The sequence below is a fragment of the Phaenicophaeus curvirostris genome, chromosome 25 (genome assembly GCF_032191515.1).
Source record: "Phaenicophaeus curvirostris isolate KB17595 chromosome 25, BPBGC_Pcur_1.0, whole genome shotgun sequence".
Classification (NCBI taxonomy): domain Eukaryota; kingdom Metazoa; phylum Chordata; class Aves; order Cuculiformes; family Cuculidae; genus Phaenicophaeus; species Phaenicophaeus curvirostris.
In genome coordinates, this window is record NC_091416.1 from 136,963 (window position 1) to 156,512 (window position 19,550).

General features: G+C 43.8%; 1 protein-coding gene across 2 annotated transcripts in view; it reads right to left on the minus strand.

Annotated features, from left to right (window-relative positions):
* ARHGEF12 (Rho guanine nucleotide exchange factor 12) overlaps positions 1-19,550 on the minus strand; it is an 84,083-nt gene that overhangs the window by 9,957 nt on the left and 54,576 nt on the right. For both annotated transcript variants that reach the window (XM_069876279.1, XM_069876278.1), the window contains 20 exons: positions 19,146-19,244; positions 18,547-18,589; positions 18,059-18,164; positions 17,086-17,223; positions 16,394-16,426; positions 15,536-15,650; positions 14,157-14,262; positions 13,723-13,935; positions 13,138-13,267; positions 12,796-12,831; positions 11,978-12,132; positions 11,193-11,339; positions 10,191-10,276; positions 9,156-9,281; positions 7,677-7,791; positions 6,519-6,619; positions 6,202-6,279; positions 4,059-4,134; positions 3,487-3,654; positions 2,895-2,982 (listed from right to left, as the gene is read on the minus strand). In XM_069876279.1, the coding sequence (XP_069732380.1) occupies positions 2,895-2,982; positions 3,487-3,654; positions 4,059-4,134; positions 6,202-6,279; positions 6,519-6,619; positions 7,677-7,791; positions 9,156-9,281; positions 10,191-10,276; positions 11,193-11,339; positions 11,978-12,132; positions 12,796-12,831; positions 13,138-13,267; positions 13,723-13,935; positions 14,157-14,262; positions 15,536-15,650; positions 16,394-16,426; positions 17,086-17,223; positions 18,059-18,164; positions 18,547-18,589; positions 19,146-19,244 (2,159 nt within the window). The remainder of the gene's footprint in view (positions 1-2,894; positions 2,983-3,486; positions 3,655-4,058; positions 4,135-6,201; positions 6,280-6,518; positions 6,620-7,676; positions 7,792-9,155; positions 9,282-10,190; positions 10,277-11,192; positions 11,340-11,977; positions 12,133-12,795; positions 12,832-13,137; positions 13,268-13,722; positions 13,936-14,156; positions 14,263-15,535; positions 15,651-16,393; positions 16,427-17,085; positions 17,224-18,058; positions 18,165-18,546; positions 18,590-19,145; positions 19,245-19,550) is intronic.

Sequence of the window (19,550 nt, forward strand, 5' to 3'; positions counted from 1 at the left end):
CCAGGATGTTCTTCAGCAGAAGGAAATGAATGACAGGACTTTAGCAGGAGCTGTCAGGAGAGACAGCTATTTTATATACGAACATATATACAAGCATTAAGTAACATCTCACATATTACTGAAGAGTGTTAGATATGACACGCTGAAGCAGTTGCTATGCATCACACAAATAAGACTATGCCCTGCTTGCAGTTTAGAATAAAAGCATTTCTGCCAAAGGAGAAAACATGTTTAGCTAGGGAACCAACTCATGCATTGGGGTGACATCAGCCTACGAGGCTAATGGGTTCTGTGTGAAGACGCAGGATTATTTCAGTTACTGATGTGGCAGGCAGCCAGGTAAGACCAGAATTGTAAGGGAAAAGAAAAGCATTTTTAGTGTCAGAAAAGGGGCTGGAGAGAGCCAGAGAGAATCACAGAATCATAGAATAACCAGGTTGGAAGAGACCCACCAGATCATCAAGTCCAACCATTCCTATCAAACACTAAACCACGCCCCTTAGCACCTCATCCACCCGTGCCTTGAACACCTCCAGGGAAGGTGAATCAAACACCTCCCTGGGCAGCCTGTTCCAGTGCCCAATGACCCTTTCTGTGAAGAATTTTTTCCTAATGTCCAGCCTAAATCTCCCCTGGTGGAGCTTGAGGCCATTTCCTCTTGTCCTGTCCCCTGTCACTTGGGAGAAGAGGCCAGCACCCTCCTCTCCACAACCTCCTTTCGGGTAGTTATAGACAGCAATGAGGTCTCCCCTCAGCCTCCTCTTCTCCAGGCTAAACACCCCCAGCTCTCTCAGCCGCTCCTCATAAGGCCTGTTCTCCAGCCCCTTCACCAGCTTTGTTGCTCTTCTCTGGACTCGCTCCAGAGCCTCAACATCCTTCTTGTGGTGAGGGGCCCAGAACTGAACACAGGATTCGAGGAGTGGTCTCACCAGTGCTGAGTACAGAGGGAGAATAACCTCCTTGGACCTGCTGGTCACACCGTTTCTGATGCAAGCCAAGATGCCATTGGCCTTCTTGGCCACCTGGGCACACTGCTGGCTCATATTCAGTCGGCTGTCAACCAGCACCCCCAGGTCCCTCTCCTCCAGGCAGCTTTCTAGACAGACTTCTCCTAGTCTGTAGCACTGCATAGGGTTGTTGTGCCCCAAGTGCAGGACCCGGCATTTGGCCTTGTTAAACCTCATGCCATTGGACTCTGTCCAGCGGTCCAGCCTGTTCAGATCCCTTTGGAGCCTCCCTACCCTCCAGCAGATCGACACTTCCACCCAGCTTAGTGTCGCCCGCAAACTTGCTAAGGGTGCACTCGATGCCTTCATCCAGGTCATTGATAAAGACATTGAACAGGGCTGGACCCAGCACCGAGCCCTGGGGAACCCCACTTGTCACTGGCCTCCAGCTGGATTTAACTCCATTTCCCACCACTCTCTGGGCCCGGCCATCCAACCAGTTTTCCACCCAGGAGAGTGTGCGCCTGTCCAGGCCAGAGGCTGACAGTCTCTCAAGCAGAATGCTGTGAGAAACTCTGTCAAAGGCTTTACTGAAGTCCAGGAAGACCACATCCACAGCCTTTCCCTCATCCAGCAGCCGAGTCACTTTGTCATAGAAGGCGATCAGGTTAGTTTGGCAAGACCTGCCTTTTGTGAACCCGTGTTGACTGGACTCAAGATTACCTGCTCCATGACTTTCCCTGGCACTGAGGTCAGACTGACAGGCCTGTAGTTTCCTGGGTCCTCCCTGCGACCCTTCTTGTACATGGGCACAACATCAGCCAGCCTCCGGTCCAGAGGGACTTCCCCAGTCTTCCAGGACTGTTGGAAGATGATGGCAAGGGGTTTGGCCAGCACATCCGCCAGCTCCTTCAATACCCTAGGGTGAATCCCGTCCGGCCCCATAGACTTGTGGATGTCTAGTCGGGCTAGCAAGGCTCTGACCACCTCCTCTTGGATCATGGGAGCCTCATTTTGCTCCTCTAGCTCCTGGGTTTGTACACAGATGGAACGACTTTCTTTACAATTAAAGACTGAGGCAAAGAAGGCATTAAGTACCTCAGCCTTTTCCTCATCCCCTGCCACTGTTGTCCCTTCTGCGTCCAATAGGGACTGTATGGTCTCCCTACTCCTCCTTTTATTATTCATATATTTATAGAAAGATTTTTTGTTATCTTTCACAGACTTTGCCAATCTGATTTCTAGTTGAGCCTTAGCCCTTCTGATTTTTTCCTCTACACAGTCTCACTTCCCTCCTGTAGTCCACCCAAGAGGCCTGTGTCTTCTTCCAAAGCCCATAAACATTTCTCTTCTTCTTGATATCACTCAAGATCTCTCTGTTCAACCAAGCTGGGTTTCTCCCCTGCCGGCTTTTTTTCCGGAACATGGGGATGGCTTTCTCCTGAGCTGCTAGGATTTCCTTTTTGAAGAGCTCCCAGCCCTCATGGGCTCCCTTGCCCTTAAGTACTGTCTCCCATGAGACTTTGCCAACCAGCCTTCTGAAGAGTTCAAAGTCTGCCCTCTGGAAATTTAGTGCTACTGACCTGCTAACCACCCTCTTCACTTCACCTAGAACTGAAAACCCGATCATCTCATGATCGCATTGTCCTAGGCGTCCACCTACTGCCACATCCCCCACAAGGCCTTCTCTGTTCACAAACAGCAGGAGGTGTCCCTGCCTACAGCAGGAGGAGTGGAACTGGATGATCTTTAAGGTCCTTTCCAACCCAAACTATTCTATGATTCTGTAATTCCTGCACAGGCCACCATAGCTATGTTTTTGGCCAAGCCTAGAGAAGGAACTCAGGTAATTCAGACACCTGCGCAGTTCCTACAGGCAAAGCAGATGTAGAAGAACTTGCTAGTACAACAAATCAAGCGGCAGATGGAGCTGAACCCATTACTTACACATTCTTTTCTGAGACAGTCTGTGCCACCAGTTCATAAATATGAGCGCCATTTTCTGACATGGAGATGACGAAGAAAGCCTTGTTATCTGAAGCGACACAGGGAGGGAAGAATTTAATGAGATGCCTTGTCACACATAGCTTCCCGATAATTCCCCAAACTGTGCATAATCCCAACCAGAAGCAATGAAAGAGGAGTTCAGAAGTTAACCCTCCAGCGCTATAACAAACATCAATTTTTACCTATCCAGGAAATCCATTAGTCCTGAAAGAAAAGTCATTACTGCCCAGAACATTCTGAAACAGATTTATTTCTACTCCATTCCTTCCTAATAATTTCAAAAGTACCTTTCAACTAATACTATCAGAGTACTTTAATTTAGAAGCCTATTTAAAACTCAAGTTATGCTTGTTACTGATGCAAATCAGTTAAACAGCTCATACACACAAAGCAAGATGTTGGACAACCAAGAATTAAACCTACACATTTTTCCACATTTGACTGCAGGACTCCAGATGTGAATATCTACACCCAACTGATCTAATCTTCATTTTTTGCTTCCTCTTTTGCTTTCCCAATCGGTTACACTGACCTGTTGCCACCTGACGAACCAGAACGGTGTTCAGTTTTATGATCGGACTGAAGGTGTGTTTGCTATCAGCTGTCGATGCCAAGATCTTACTGTGACACTTCAGTACCAGTTTATCATCTTGCTTCTGCAGCAGAACCAGGATGTCTTCCAGAAGCAGAGTGTAGAGATCTGCACAGAGCGCAACAGAACTCAGAATGAGTTAAAGATTCAGCGTTTCATATCACACCCCTGCAGAAAGAAAAAAGGCTGCATTTTTGATTGCTCAGGCAGAGGCAGCAATCACTGCTCTGCCATTCCAGGCAAAGCTTGCAAATCTTCATTATCAAAACTGTAGCAGAAAGCTATAGATGGAACTGGATCATCTCATGACTGACTGCTGTGTCCCTGCATGGCCTTAATGATAATCCAGCACATTTCAGAATTGACAAGAGTAATTTAAACAGCTCTGAGGAACACACACATTATTATAGGTGGAAGTAAGAATTGTAACTGGAAACTGCTGCTGAAACGCTTTTGCTCCTTCTCAGCCAAATCAAACACAACTTTAAGTCAGTTGATGAAATGGGACTCACCAATAGTTTTGTCACGATTAACCTTCCAAATGAGAGGTCCTTCGTGAAGCATTTTTCTCTTCGTTAGGTCCAAGTTCTGCCCCCAAGAGAAAGAAAGAAAGGTAGCATCGTGACCTTTCTATGGAAGCATGTAATGGTAAAGCATGGGAATGTCAGATAGAAGGCTAGTACAGGCACTCCAGTTCAGAAAGGAGCAGCTAAACCCAGTATGGAAAAAGAAATGTGGGACAGGAGAGGGACCTGGGGCTGTTTAGCCTGGAATAAAGGGGGCCAGAGTGGAGATCTCATCACTATTTACAACTCCCTGACAGGAGGTTGTAGGGAGGTGGGTGCTGGTCTCTTCTCCCAGATAACAAGGGATAGGATGCGAGAAAATGTCCTTAAGTTGTGCCAGGGAGGTTTAGGTTAGATACCAGGAAAAAATTGTTCACCAAAAGGGTTCTCAGGCACTGGCAGAGGCTTCCCAGGGAGGTGGTTGAGTCACCATCGCTCAGGAAGATGAGGCGCTCAAGGGATATGGTTTAGCAGTGGACAGGTACAGTTGGACTCGATGATCTCAAAGGTCTTTTCCAAACAAATGACTCTGTGATTCAGTCCTCCTCATTCACCGCTCCATTGCAGATGCTGGAGCCACAGGGCAGAGAATTTTCATTCTAACTCAAGCTACGAAGGCATAAGGACATAGTTTGATTTCTAGACGGACTTTTTTTCTCCTTATTCCATATAAAGTTTCCAGTTCCAGTATTACAACTGTGCATCAGCACTCCATCTGCAAGTCAAGCATGCCTCAAAATGAAATACTGGTATACAAATCATTCCAATGATCTGATGGACTTTATAATGTCAATGGATTCTTCAGCCATTTCGGTGCTTGTGACATTTAGACCTGCCAGCAAGCAGAAGTGACAATTTTCACAACTCCTTCCTCCCAAACCGTGGAGCCTACAATCAACGGCAGCAAGATTTCATAACTGCCAGTAAGTTCATTTCCTAAATAAATGCTTGTGGATTTATTTGTGGAAGGATACATGGCACAATTTTATCGAGGATCCTCACAGAAATTTTGTTGGGATACACACTGACTTTGAAGAAGACAGGGAAGAGATACATAAACAGCAGGGAATCTATACAAGATAGAGGAACAGACAGAAGGAAAACTTAAGAATTTTGGATGAAGTATCAAATTTCGAGGAAAAGAGGCAGAAGCGAAGGGAGAAGAGTCCTGGTGTAGACCGAGTATAGGGTTCTTATTTAGAACTTTGTTCCAAGTTGCAAGTGCCAACTGGTGCCCATCATTCACTTGAAGTACGAACACTTCCTAAAGTTAGTCCCACTCCAAGGATGTTGATAGCAAGTAACCAGCTTAACTAATGTAACCGCAAGAATTTATAGGGCCCTAAAATGCAGTACTTTTAAGACTGGACTTAGAGTTCATTTGGCTACACTTGTGGATCCCCTCTACAAAAGCCTGTGTAAAAGCTCTTCTTTTAAAGCTAACTGTATCACTACATCTCATTGCTCCCTGAGGCCTCCCAAGTTGCAACAGCACACCTACAATGTGATCAGGTGAGATACATATCCATAACAAGATTTATCAGCATTATGGGATACAGAAGTGCATTACCTCACAGACAACTAAGATTTGATTTACAAACCTACAAGCTTCATCACAGAACCACAGAATGGTTTGGGTTGGAAAGGACCTTAAAACCTACCCAGTTCCAACACTCTGCCATGGGCTGGGACACTTCCCATTGGATGAGGTTGCTAGAAGCCCCATCCAACCTCACCTTGAACACCTCCAGGGACCGGGCAGCCACAGCTTCTCTGAGCAACCTGGGCCAGGACCTCCTCACCCTCATCGTGAAGAATTTCTTCCTAATGTCTAGTCTAAATCCTCTCCCTTTCCAATTTAAAGCTATTCCCCCTCCTCCTATAGAACCAAGATGTTAAATCCACATGGATCAACAAGAAGATAGCAAACCTCAAGTGTCCGAGACTAATGGTTTTATAATTTTGTATAGAAATACTTACCTCCAGAGACCACTTGATTGCACATCAGAACACTGTAGTAGAAAGAGCCATAAACTGAAGGGTTGCAATCACTACTTATATGGAAATTTGCTTCAGTGCTGTCACTCACCCTGAACTCATCCATCATTGGATCCTCAGACTGTTTCAAGTAGGACAGGTCGAGACGACGCTGATAATCTTCCAAATGCTTCAGAAAATGCAATGAAAATGGTCATTTTGATTAGCAAAACTCAGTGTGCAGTCATGAATACTTCCACACATTCTCAAATGCCCAGGATTCCTCTTCTTACAGGAACCCTTGTGCCACAAAACATGTTTAAGCACAATAAAGTCACTCACAGAGAGACTCTGCATGTCTTAGAACACCGTGCTACCCTTCAACTCTCTTCTCCCCAACACCTGATGCTCATTCCGTTCACCTCCTACCTGCTTGTTCTCCGCCTCTTTGACAGCCTGGTTCACATGGTTAAGGATCTGACGACAATGATCAGCTGCTTTCTTCACTTTCTCTTTCTCTTCAGGCAGTTCTGTAAGAGAAAAAGGAAACAACAACGCTTTCATAGAAATTTAGTGCAATTTGCTGACCTCAAACCAGAGAAAGAGAGCTTAAATTCCTCAAATAGCATCACAACAAAAGCACTACATTTCAAAGGGGGACTGACAAAAGTGGATTCGTGACAGGACAGGATTCCTTCTGCCCTGCCCAAGACAGCGGCCCTCTGATGATCATTCTACACAGCACAGCACTCGCTCCTCTCCCTTTCATAAGGAACTGACAACTCTTCACTCCACTGATGTGAATCCAAGAAGTACTCAAAGAAACCTAAGAACTTTAATGAGATTCCACCACGGTACAAAGGAGTTGATACTGAAGATCATATACAGCCAGGTGGCCAAAGTCTCAGGATTTGGCAAGTGACTACTGGCTTCTACGTTTCTCATAAACCTTTTTGTTTATTTTAACATAAAATATTTAAAAAAAAAATGTGTTGCATGCGATCTTTTTCCACCCACATTGCCTGTTTTTATTTAACAGCTTAGGAATAAAGTATCTCTGGCTACATTCACGCAGCCTGGTTATAAAAACCACTCTTTGATAACAGCGAGAGTTATCTTTCCAGCCAAAGTCACTTGATCCCATGCAGATAAACAGAGGTAAACCCCATCAATTCTCCCTACTAGAAACCACAGTATGAATTCAGTTAACAGGCAAACAAACACACCAAGGATAACAGAGTATCACATGTTTCCCTAATTATGATTAGGGTGAACTTGTCCCTTCCAAGCCGAGCTATTCTATGACTCTGTATTCTACAGCCCAGGGCAGACCGTCCTTCACTTACCTTGCACTGAATTTTTTTCCTTAGTAGGAAAATTATTTTAATTTAGAATCAAAACCTAGATTTTTTTTTTAAATTGTTATTGATTTTCTTCTTTAACCTGCTCTCCTGTGGACGGCAGCAGCAAGGTCACAGTGAAAATGGATCATGACCCATAAAATCATACTGTTCTTCTATGCTTTGAAGTCACATTTACTCAGAAAACCTGCCAAGATGCACACACAAACCCGAGCAGAGGCTTTACCTGTGTACTTCGCAATGTTATCCAGCAGAAGGGGGTACTTTGTCAACCTCTGCATCTCCTTGGGAATGATATCCTTCAGTTGCAGTCGGCGACACAGCGGATTACTCTCAGCATCCTACAATTAAACAGCACAATAACTACATTTGTCATTTTTATTAAGACTATAATTACCTGAACGTGTAACATCTATTCATCGCATAAACGTCTACTACTTCACTTTCCAGTAAATAAGTACAAGACAAGAAATGCCAAGATCTATCATTCAGATAACTCATCCCCTCTCTGTTCACAACTACAATTGGGAAAGGCTTGTCACAAAAGCAGTGGCTTCCTTCCCTCATTACTGCACAAGAGGCCTGGTTCCACCTCCAATCAATCTCTGGCACTGCCATATAGGGAGGAGATCAGTTTTGGCTTTTGCACTACAGCAAAACTCCAGCCCATTTTTCAATATAACCTCAACCCTCGCCAAGGGAGGCAACTCTCCTCCTCTACTCTGCTCTCCTGAAACACTACCTGGAAGCCTGTGCCCAGCTCTGCAATCCCCAGCATAAGAAGGATATGGAACTGTTAGAGTGAGTCCAAAGGAGGCCACGAAGATGATCGAGAGCTGGAGCACCTCCCATACAAGGACAGCCTGAGAGAGTTGGGCTTGTTCAGCCTGGAGAAGAGAAGGCTCCAGGGAGACCTTACAGCAGCCTTCCAGTACTGAAAGGGGCTCCAGAAATGCTGGGGCAGGGCTCTTTACAAGAGTATGGAGTGCTAGGACAACAGGTAATGGCTTTAAATTGGTAGGGGGAAGATTTAGATTAGACATTAGGAATAAATTCTTCACAATGGGGAGGTTCTGGCCCAGGTTGCCCACAGCAGTGGTGGCTGCCCCATCCCTGGAGGTGTTCAAGGCCAGGTTGGATGAGGCTTTGAGCAACCTGATGCAGTGGGAGGTGTCCCTGCACACGGCAGGTGGCAGGAATTGGATGGGCTTTATGGTCCCTTCCAATCCAAAGCATTGTGTGGTTCTATGATTACCGGAGTTCTTCCCAGATGGTGGTAATGAAGATAATTTTCTCTGCTCCAAATGTCATAGGTATTCAAGCCCCTTTCCTGGCAGGCAGAATAGTTGTTTATCACCCACCTTCTGCCCATGGCGTGCAGCAAAACTGCACTACAGTAAGGAATTTTCCCCACAGAAGTACTCATACTTGGGAAACTGCCACCGCAAATGAGATGTCTCCTCTGCCTGGGGCAGTATGTGCTTCCCCGTACTCTATCAAGACATTCTGTATTCCCCTGAATTAAAGGCTCCTCCCTCCAGAAATGATTAACAGAGATAAATACAGTATTGGAAATTATCCCAATCTGAAGACAATGTTAGACATGATGTCATCAACTATAATAACTTTATCTACAACCATTCATTATGTTGTGCTGGCCACCAGCCACATCCTCAGGCAGCTCAAACCCTCACATAAAATTCACCTGCACAAAAGTCTGGAAGCGAGAGTCCTTCTTCTGGCGTGATTTGATGACCTCTAGAGCAAAGGGCTGGTTACTGCAGAAGGTGGCAGTCGCATGCTTCAGCTTCTCCTCCGCTGATCCACTGAACTGTGCCAGAAAGCCAAAAAACCCGAATTTAGATGGATTCAAGTTCAGCATGTGCCACCTCAAACAGATACATAGCCATGTAGCAGAGCTGGTCTCAACAAGGAAGAAAGGAATTACTGGCACAATAAGAGAAGGAATTTCCACTCTATCTTTAAGGCCCTATTGCCCCAGGCTACTGAGGAACCCCTTTATATCTCAAACTCTACAGTTCTTCTGTCTCCAGCCCTATCATATCCCATCCTTTCCAGAAACGCACTGCTGATCCAGAGGGAGAATGCAGTGCCGTGTCTCCATCGTCAGTAGCAGCAGAGCAGAAATAAATGGAGAAGAGCTCTTGATCTCTTCTGTGAGTGCTGGGATAGGATAACGAGGAACGGTTTTCAGCTGAAAGAGGGGAGATTGAGATGAGACCTTAAGAAGAAATTCTTTACCACGAGGGTGGGGAGGCCCTGGAACAGGTTGCCCAGGGACGTGGTGGCTGCCCCATCCCTGGAGGTGTTCAAGGCCAGGTTGGATGGGGCTTGGAGCAACCTGATCCAGTGGGAGATGTCCTTGCCCATGGCGGGGGGTGGGACTGGATGGGCTTTGAGGTCCCTTCCAACCCAACCCATTCTACGATTCTGTTATTTTCAAAATCCTACTCTCCCCTTTACGTCTCCAAAACTACCTTTCTCCTCTACCCATACATCACAAGGAAATTATTTTTTTCCTCCTTTAACTACTCTAATCTCCAGCCAAACGGAAATCCTACGAGTTCTTCCTGCTTCCTTTCAACCTTCATTCTGCAGCTCTGTGTTGGCTCCACAGAAATGACAACTCAAAGACCCTTCTTTCCTATTAGCTGGGAACCACCTTCACTAACCTCTGCCTCTGTCATTCTATGCCATATGGAAAAAAAAAAGATTTTACCCAGGAAAGCAAGTCCTCCCCAATTTGGCCAATAACAGAAGTCTCGTTCCTTTTTCGGACAGTTTTCATCTGATCGTTCAGCGCAACTTGGAGGAAAAAAGAAAAAGGAAATATTAATACTGCTCAAATTTTTCAATAGAAGCTATTCTAGGAAAAGATTAGATTTGCAATAATTTAAATTAAATTGAAAAAATGAAAAATGCCCCAAAACATAATAAATTTAACAGAATAGCCAATAAAACCTTATATAACCCTTTTGCATGGGAAGGGCTGCCCAGGGGACTTTTAATATCCCTTACGAGAATTTAAAAGATGTGTGGATGTGGTGCTTAGGGACATAGTTTAGTGGTAGACTTGGCAGCGTGAGGTTTATTGTTGGGCTTGATGACCTTAAAGATCTGTTCCAACCTCAATGATTCTGTCGCACTCATCTTCAAATGACCCTTAAGAACCTTTCCAGCCTTAGCTTTGAGGTTCAATATCACTGCCCTTTGAAAAACACAGGAATGATGCAGAACACACTTCAAGCCACCTGCATAAAATTATACAGCTGATTATGCAGTGGCAAAGCTGAAATACTGATTCTGAACAGTCTTTTCTCTAAACAATTAGAAAGCAGTGCCCTTCAAAACCACCTGCAAGACATCAATCCTTTCAGGTTCGTTTTCATGTTCCCTTCCACAGCAAGTGTAATGTTTTGATTATTGACCCATAAAGACTATTCATCAAAGCCTGAATCGGCACAATAGACTGCGTACATAGATAAGAAAAAGCAAGTGTTTGAAACACTGGATGCATGCAATCCTTATCAAAATATCTTTGTATATCAGAACTGGAAAAAAACACATGCAAAAGGATGAACAGCTGTAGCATTCCTCTTCATCCCAAGTGCTGTACAAGGTTGCCTCTTGTTTCAGGGTCACTTGCTTAAATTTTTCAGGTATTTGATTCCAGAATTCCAGCCAAGGCTCCCAAGCTGAACGGCTCCTCAGCTGCTCTTACCATGAAGCCCAAGGATATCTTCCAGATTTGAAAAGATTTTCCGCTTGTCGCTGGAGTTGAGGATCCCTTCCCGGGTGACACGCTGGTAGAAGACATTATGTAGAACCTTCAGTGCGCGGACATGAGCTCTCTCAGTGTAAAACAATTCTGAAGAGAGAGGGGAAAGCAGGATTGTAACTGCCTGCTTAAAGAGATATGGCAACGTGAATCCACAGGCGAAGCAAACAGAAGCCAGAAGCATGAACTTAGGACAGGGTCCCTCACCAACACTCCCCTTGCTGGCTCATATTCCAGCTTGCTCCAGAACAGAGCCATGCTCTGCTATACTTCCATACTGAAAGGAACAGAGAAGCCAATTGATTCATGACCCCTAATTTACCTCAAACAGTGAGCTCTTAGCAGCTCATACGGCCACAGTGTTCTGCAGGACTGCAAGAACCGAAATTGAGATGAAATTTTGCAGATGAATTTTGGTAGTAGCTTTGCATTTTCATCTCACGCTTTCCAGCTGTCCAGGCAGCGCCTCTTGCTTTCTTTCACAATATCGCAATCTGGCCTTTTAGTGTCCAACCACTTAATATCCTTTATTTTTTCCCTAAAAACTAAATAGGTCTCACCTCAGGATACTTATCAGTAACAAGCGCAAGTTCACACACACAAACTCTGCAAGTAACAGACAGCCACTACTTTGAGCAGATCTAGTTTCCAACTTTAAGGCCTTCAGAGCTCCAGAGGACAGGTTTCAACTTTGAGCTTGGTGAGCTAGGAAAAAACATCCACCTCACCATTAATCACTTCTTGGCGCTTGATTTCATAGGGTTTCAATCCCATCAACACTTCTCGGCTCACAAGTTGCTGCCAGTTGGGAGGGTCCATGTCCACGTCAAAATCATACAGCTCATCTTCACTTTGTACATCTGCGAAACCAACACTGTCCATCCTAACATAAAAGAATATGTCAGATACTTCCCATTTTAGGCATGGATTTAAGGAAGCAAGAAGAGAAAAATCTAAATATATATACACACATATATCAGTTGTAAAGCATATAATATCCTTTCCATAACAGCTGGAGGCTGATAGGTGTCTGAACCTATAGGCATATTTTCTAATACTACAGAACATCTAGGAATGAATATCTGTTCTTACAGGATTCCCATAATCCTCCTTTTAATGATACAGATAAACTAATTTGCTTGAAGTCAAATATCAAGTTGGTGAAAGGGCAGGTTACAATTTCTTTCCTCTGTTTATCTGTGAATACAGAGCTAAGAGCAATATAGCAATTTAAAAAGAAAATGGGGATATCTCAGCTTCCTAACCCATCACTTCAAATCAGAAGACAGAAAAATCACTATACTTCGTAGATCAAAGAGCTTATCTGCATATGATCTGCTCCAGTGAAGCTCTGTGTATGGCAACTAGTGTCTCGTTTCATGTATTTTATCTCATTTCATATATATATTCATATTATTTAAGTAAAGGAAAGATCACACAGACAATTGTACTGGCTCAGAACAAGGAACACTTCCGCATTCTACACCATAACCTCTTGAAATCTAAACAAATTCAGTGAAGTTGCAACATTTCAATACATACTCACTTGCGAAAAGGCTTTGGTGTTCCCATGTCAACCATTCTGCAAAGAATGAAAGCAACCATGAGGGAAGATCATGCAAGAATTTCACCCCACTCAGATCATCAGCGCAACTTCAAAGTGAAGGCCTTACCTCCTAACTAGAACATTTCATCCTTCTGCCAGCCCTACCCTCCCGATATCTGGCTTTCTAGTACTACCACGGTAGCAGACATACACCGGCATGTTACTTCTCCCAATAGCGTTTAATACAAACGATGTCAGTAACAGTTTTACGGACTAAGCTTCAACAGCCATCATCCCATCAACTCCCTTCCAAGGCTCAAGCAATCAGGGCACCATAGTTACCTCTCCGATTCTCCCTCCTCCTCCTGCAAGTTTTCCAAAGGAGATGGGAACTCAAAGGTGTTATTAGGTGTGCGGGGTGTGCTATCCACACAGTCATTAGCAGCAGGAGCATCTCCAGCCTGCTTCAAACCTAGAGAAAGAGTAAGAAGGAAATGTCGAGAACTCTACCAAATTAGAGTACATTAAAGAACTTCACAGCCTCTGATAGCTTTCTGATTCACAGCGGCATTTCAGCGTAGAGCTGGAGGAAATTAATTTCTAGGTTGGTACAAGAAACCTCAGTGACAAATGTTTCCAGATGACTTGAACTGGTGCTTACAAAAGCAGGAACCCAAGATTCTTCTTTCCTGTTAGATGATTCAATACCACAGCAATAGAACCCACCTGACAAAAACTTCTGATCACGCTAAGATGTCACGATTTGAACCAAAGACTAAGTCAGGAAAGATGACTAAGGTGAGGCAGGTCATGTCTAATGACACAAACATTTCCTAATTCATCACGTTTGTTGCATCAGAACTGTGCTTTGCATATCCCGTTTGCAACAGAATCTCTAATCATTCTTCTTTACTAGTATCTTCCTACCTGTTTCGCTGTCCTTGCTTCCCTCTGGAGAGGAAAAGGGACCCACTGCCAAAGGAGACATTAGGTTGGCAGGTGCGTATGGTGCATCCGTCCCATCACTGGAGGACCCACTCTGGCGCATCTTGCAAGAATCCAGTGGCTCTGGGCTCACCGAAGACGCTGTAGGTGAGTGCTTGGGATGGCGGGGCTTCTGCATTTCCATGGCCCTGCCAACTGAACAATCAGCCATTATGTTATTGAAAGAGCTTTTACCTGTTTCCAGGATGAAGAGAAAGCATTTCAGGACAAAATTGGGTTGGTGTGTCTACAAAAACATGTTTTAAAACCAAAAAGTTTATTGAGTCTTCTTAGCGTGGATTTTTAAAAGATAGAAGAAACCTTATCTGGCTTTCAGACCAGGAGTTAGGGAACACATATATCCTTGTCTGACATACTTGCACTGCTGTCATGTCGACTTGGTCTTCTCGGTGGGCCTAGAATGTTAGGAAATCCTCTTCTCTTTCCCTTTTCCTCTCCTTCTTTCTCTTTCTTGATACTTTGCTGCATTAATACACAACAAGGAAAAGCAAAACAAAGAGATCGCTCATTTCTTCAGATCCAGCTTTTTTACTGAGATATTGACTAATTTTTTTTAAACTGGAGTTCGGTACAAGAGGATTTGATTTCCAACAAGTTATTGAGAGGTCAACACCCTGCAGCATTAGAGGCAAAGACAGCCTGCACACGGAGTGGTGTATAACAGGGTTGGCAGCAGAAGCCACAGCACCTTAAGACATACATCCTTATGAGCAAAAACTCATGCAGCCTGTTGTGAACTTAGCTGGAGCTGCAAACCACGCTGCTCCCTAGGATAAGAGACCAATCTACAGTGACCAGTAGCACCTTGTTTCTCTAAGACACATCATCTTGTGGCTCCAAACCTCCCCAAGCATACAGACTCTATCTGAGGAAGCAAAATAAAACTTATCTTGCCACTTTGGAGAGGCTGCAGAACACCTGATCAAACCTTTTCATACTGTCAGTGCAGAAGTAACAGTCTTATTTCAAAGGAAGCTGAAATGCTGATGAAAATAAGTACTTCCTGTGACCAGATACACCCCCATACTATGGGAGACGAATGAACACATACATGGAGTGGAGTTTTGGTGGAAAAATTCATTATATAACTGGGAGGGTGTGGGTGGCAGGAAGAGTAGCTTTTCTGCATCATAAAGCACACGGTTTTGGGTAAGTTTCTCAAGAAGAAAACTAAAGTATAAGGGCCAATAGCCTGATGAGCCTTAACAAGATACTCAAGCGATTCGAGGTTGCATTATATGAAACATTTCCTACCCAAAGTTTGAATAAGGTTAAAGCAGTGCAAAACATGCAGGTAGAGTTCAGGCATACAGATAAAGGAAGAAAGAAGGCAACTAATTTCTAATTCATAGGTCTGAAAACATATGTAGAACCCAATTTAACTGTTGTGTTTTCTGACCAGATCAGTAATCCCAGATCCTCTTGACAGAGCAATGAAGACTAAAATCCTACCAATGTGTTGTGCAAAAGAAGATTTTTATGTAGAATCACAGAAAGGTTTGGGTTGGAAGGGACCTTAAAGATCATCTAGTTCCAACCCCCTGCCATGGGCAGGGACACCTCCCATGGGCAGGGACACCTTCCACTGGATCAGGTTGCTCTAAGCCCCATCCAACCTGGCCTTGAACATCTCCAGGGATGGGGCAGCCGCCACGTCTCTGGGCAACCTGATTTCTAACAAAGCACGCATGCTGGGCAGCTTTAAACAAATGCATCCCGGCCACAACACTACTACCTTGATCTTTGGCAAGAAACCAATCCGGCCACGCTTCTGCTCCAGGTTTCGAGGTTCTTTAACTTTGACTCCCAGGTGTTTCATGTAAGTCAGAATCACATACTGCATTGTGGAACTGCCAAGGAAGTACAAACAAAAAGAAGATAGAGGAAAAGGAGAAATGCACTGGGGAAAATATATTTTGTCAAGGAAATTATAAAGGTCAAATGCAAAGATTCTGTTGAGAAAGGGATGATTTTAGATTAAAAGAATGTGGCATCTTATTTTTCTTTAATATGAAATAAACCATAACAAACAATGGGAGAGATTCAGCCAATATCAGAATTTGTCCACTTATAAACAAAAGTTGAAGTATATTGAAGGCATACCAGCCTGGGAGGTAAGAGCAGAATCTTAAGAATTACACAGAAGGGCCTAAATGTTGTACTAAACAGAGATTTGAAGTCACGTTACAGCTATGAGGCATGGTAAAAATAGGTATAAAGCTACGGTTGCTTATAACACAAGCTACCCAGATGGGTGTATACAACCAAACTGAACAAGGCAAGGCACATCCAGAAAATAAATGGCAGACCAGATTGAAACAGGTACAAAACAAAACCACAAGAAACATGAACTCGCAGCAACAGTAAGTTTTTCAGATCTGAAGCAAAGGTAACAGTGCAGAATAAGAGGAGGCTGAGAGCAAGAGGTCAATGCTCTGAATTCTAATTACTTATGGTAGGGGACATAGAAAATTATTCTGTGGCTAAAGACAGCAGAGGGCTCTCTTGGTCTGCTCAGAACACCATGAAGGTAAAACAAGCATCAGCTCTGCAGTCCTGACTTCACAGACTAAGCCCAAACAACATGCATTACCTCTTGTCTTCTTCCAAAGGCTGAGACGTCATCCTAAAAACAAGAAAGAATTGAAAACTGAAACTCAAAACCCAATTGACACCCAGTCACATCCATCCAGAGCATCAGCAGTTGGGTTCAAAGAGCCTTAGAACCTTAGAAAGTCCCAAGGCAGGGAGGAGTAAACAAAAAATGAAGGCTCAGCTGGGAAAATTGGATTCAGCTCCCATTAAAAGGAAAGGCAGGTTCTGAAGCTCTAAGTTTCTACAACAGAAAAAAGGATTCTGATCTAACAGCGCACAAGTTGACAATGGAAGCATTTCCTATACTATTGAAACAGCAGCCTGTCTGAAAAGATCAAAGAATCATACAATGGTTTGGGTCGGAAAGAACCTTAAAAGCCCATCTAATTCCACTCCCCTGCCATGGGCAGGGACTCCTCCCACTGGATCACGGTGCTCAAAGCATCTTCCAGCCTGGCCTTGAACAACTACAGGGATGAGGCAGCCACCACTTCCCTGGGCAACTTGGGCCAAGGACTCACTATTAACTTCTTTTTGGCTATCATCACTCAAACGCAAGCTGACAGCAAACAGAGGAAGCAATGTAAACATAGTGATGCCAAATAACTTCCAGTTCCCAATCCCTTTTCCCTGCTGTTGTCAGATTCGGGGAATAACCTTTTTTACCCAATTACACTTGCTGTTACTTACAAGACTTCCTCAATTTTAGCAATAATCTGTTCTGCACATGCTCTTTCCTTCTCCACTGCATTCCGGTCACGAACTCTCTCTGCATCCAGCTTGGTTAGCTCCCCTTCTGCCAGGGTCAATCCCATACTACGTTTCTGCCTAAATAAAGAGGGAGAGGGAAACATCCCTTGAAACCGAATACTGAATTGTAACAAGGAAATACAACCTCTTGACATTCAGAATGTCAAACAGGTTTCAATAATGGTTTCTGTCTGAAAATGAAGAATTCACGACATTGCTCCGGAACCTTTGTACTCACTGTAAAACAGCTAGGATTGCCTTTGGAGGAGGGATAAAGTTGTATGAGATTTATCTCGAGAGGCAGCCATTGCAAGGGTCAAGAAAATGCAGTTACTCTTTTAGCAGCATCCTGGGTTGTATATTTGAAGCACATACTTGGATTTTGACATTTTTAGATAGGAGAAAGTCCATTATTGACCGCTTGTCTTGGTATAATGTCTCATGTTGGCACAGAGTCCTTGTGGCTCCACATGAAAGGGTATATTAATTATCAAATTCCACCCAATGCCCATGACAGCTTTCTAAAGTTCATTATTCCATGACCAAAGGGGAGAGGGAAGGTTGAAAAGGAGAAGCAAAATAAAAGATATAAGCTGATCATAAACACAATTAGCAAAAAGGATCTATATAACATCACCTAAGTAACAATATTCTCAAACTGCCTCAAAAAGCTTCAAGGAACAAAGAATCCAAGCTCTAAAATTGATCTTGCAACTGATTACTTGCAATGCAGTGTCAAAAAACATTCAAGGATCAGTCACAGAGTGACCCTGCAGTCCCTCCCCAGTGCTATCTTTCCATTCAGTGCAGAATTAATTATTAAATCCCTTCAGTCTGGACTTGCCCTGTATGAGACACATTGACCAAGGGCAGGTACGACTGAAATGACAACAACACAGACAACTGCCATTACCTGAAATCTTCCAGATTCCTTTGAACTTCCGGACAGACTTTATCTTGCATTGTTTGTATAAACTGGCGATGAAGCTCTTCAGGAAGGAGTTCTGGCCGCCTTCTGTCTGTAAGTAAGAAGAAAAAGTTAATACTCTTTTGAGAACAGTCTTCTCCACCTTAGAATAGTCACTCACATACTTTAACCCTCTTGCCTTTCACATGCTGACAATAGGAACTTCCATGCATCAAGTGGGAGCAGATTCGGTCCCATCCGTTATTGTACTAAAAAGGTCCATGCCAACGTGGCCAGCACTTCCACCACTCACTGATTTATTGGAGAATGCATTAATCCCTCCCCAGGAAATGTAAGAAGTACTTATTTGTCTCTCCCAGTAACACATGACACCCTATGTTTAAAGTAACCCCGAGTGCATTTCAGAAACTCGCTTTGACCACCTCAGACAGTAGAAACCAGAGAAATAAATACACAAGGCAAGAGCACCCTACCTAGTTCTAAGGAGATTTCATCTGGAACTGGAACTTTTAGATTCTGCAAAAGAAAAGGAAGGTTGGGAGAACATACACTCCAAACAACACCTCGACAAAACACGCCTTACAAAACGTACAAGAAAATCCCCCCAAAAGCCAAAATCATACAACGTGATCACCTGAAGGTATTAAGAGGGAGACTTTCATATATACACTACACAAGGATTATTTCATCTAAACATGTGGCAGCCACTGCTCCGCTATCTGGTAGTCTAATGCATGACTGTAAAGAAGTTTCTCAGGCTCTCCAGTGGACACATACAATTTGCCAATGCCTGCAAAGCCATATCAAAAAATGCAGCAATTATTAATTAAAAGGCAAGGCGTAACAGCTAGAGCTTGCTTATAGATCACAAAGTTATTTCCCTTATCAGGCAATGCATTCTCTGTGATTTATGGAGTTACAAGCCATCTGAGGCCACACATCACCCATTTTGCTGTATTCACTTTAAACGCTTTTAACTTTATTTTCGAGGACTTAAATTCAGGAAAGTGGAGAATGATAAAAGTCATCTTGCTAGGTATGCTTGAAAATTAGAGGAATAACTGGAACCTACTGCAGCTCGGTCCAAGAAGAACTGGTAAAACTCAAGGAAGACACGCCGAGTCTCTTTGGAATTGGTCTGCTTGTACAAGTCTGTGTAAAGGTAGCACAACTGTGGGGAACAGGAGGAGAAGAAAATCAGCCATGCCATGAGAACTCTTCTAACATCCCCACACCCAAGTATTCTGTCAAATATCTCAGGGAATTCAGCACTGCTGGATGAAAACTACTCCTAGCTATCTTCAGCCATCCAGATTGCTCAGGTACTCTCAACTAGGCTGCCCGGTTATCAGTGGAGAAGCGAAAGGCGGTGAGATTGGAGAGAGAGAGAGAGAGAGAGAGAGAGAGAGACCAGATCTTCCCCACAGACAATTACTCCCACCACTTTCAGGAGGAATGAAGTGTTTTCAAGAGCTAA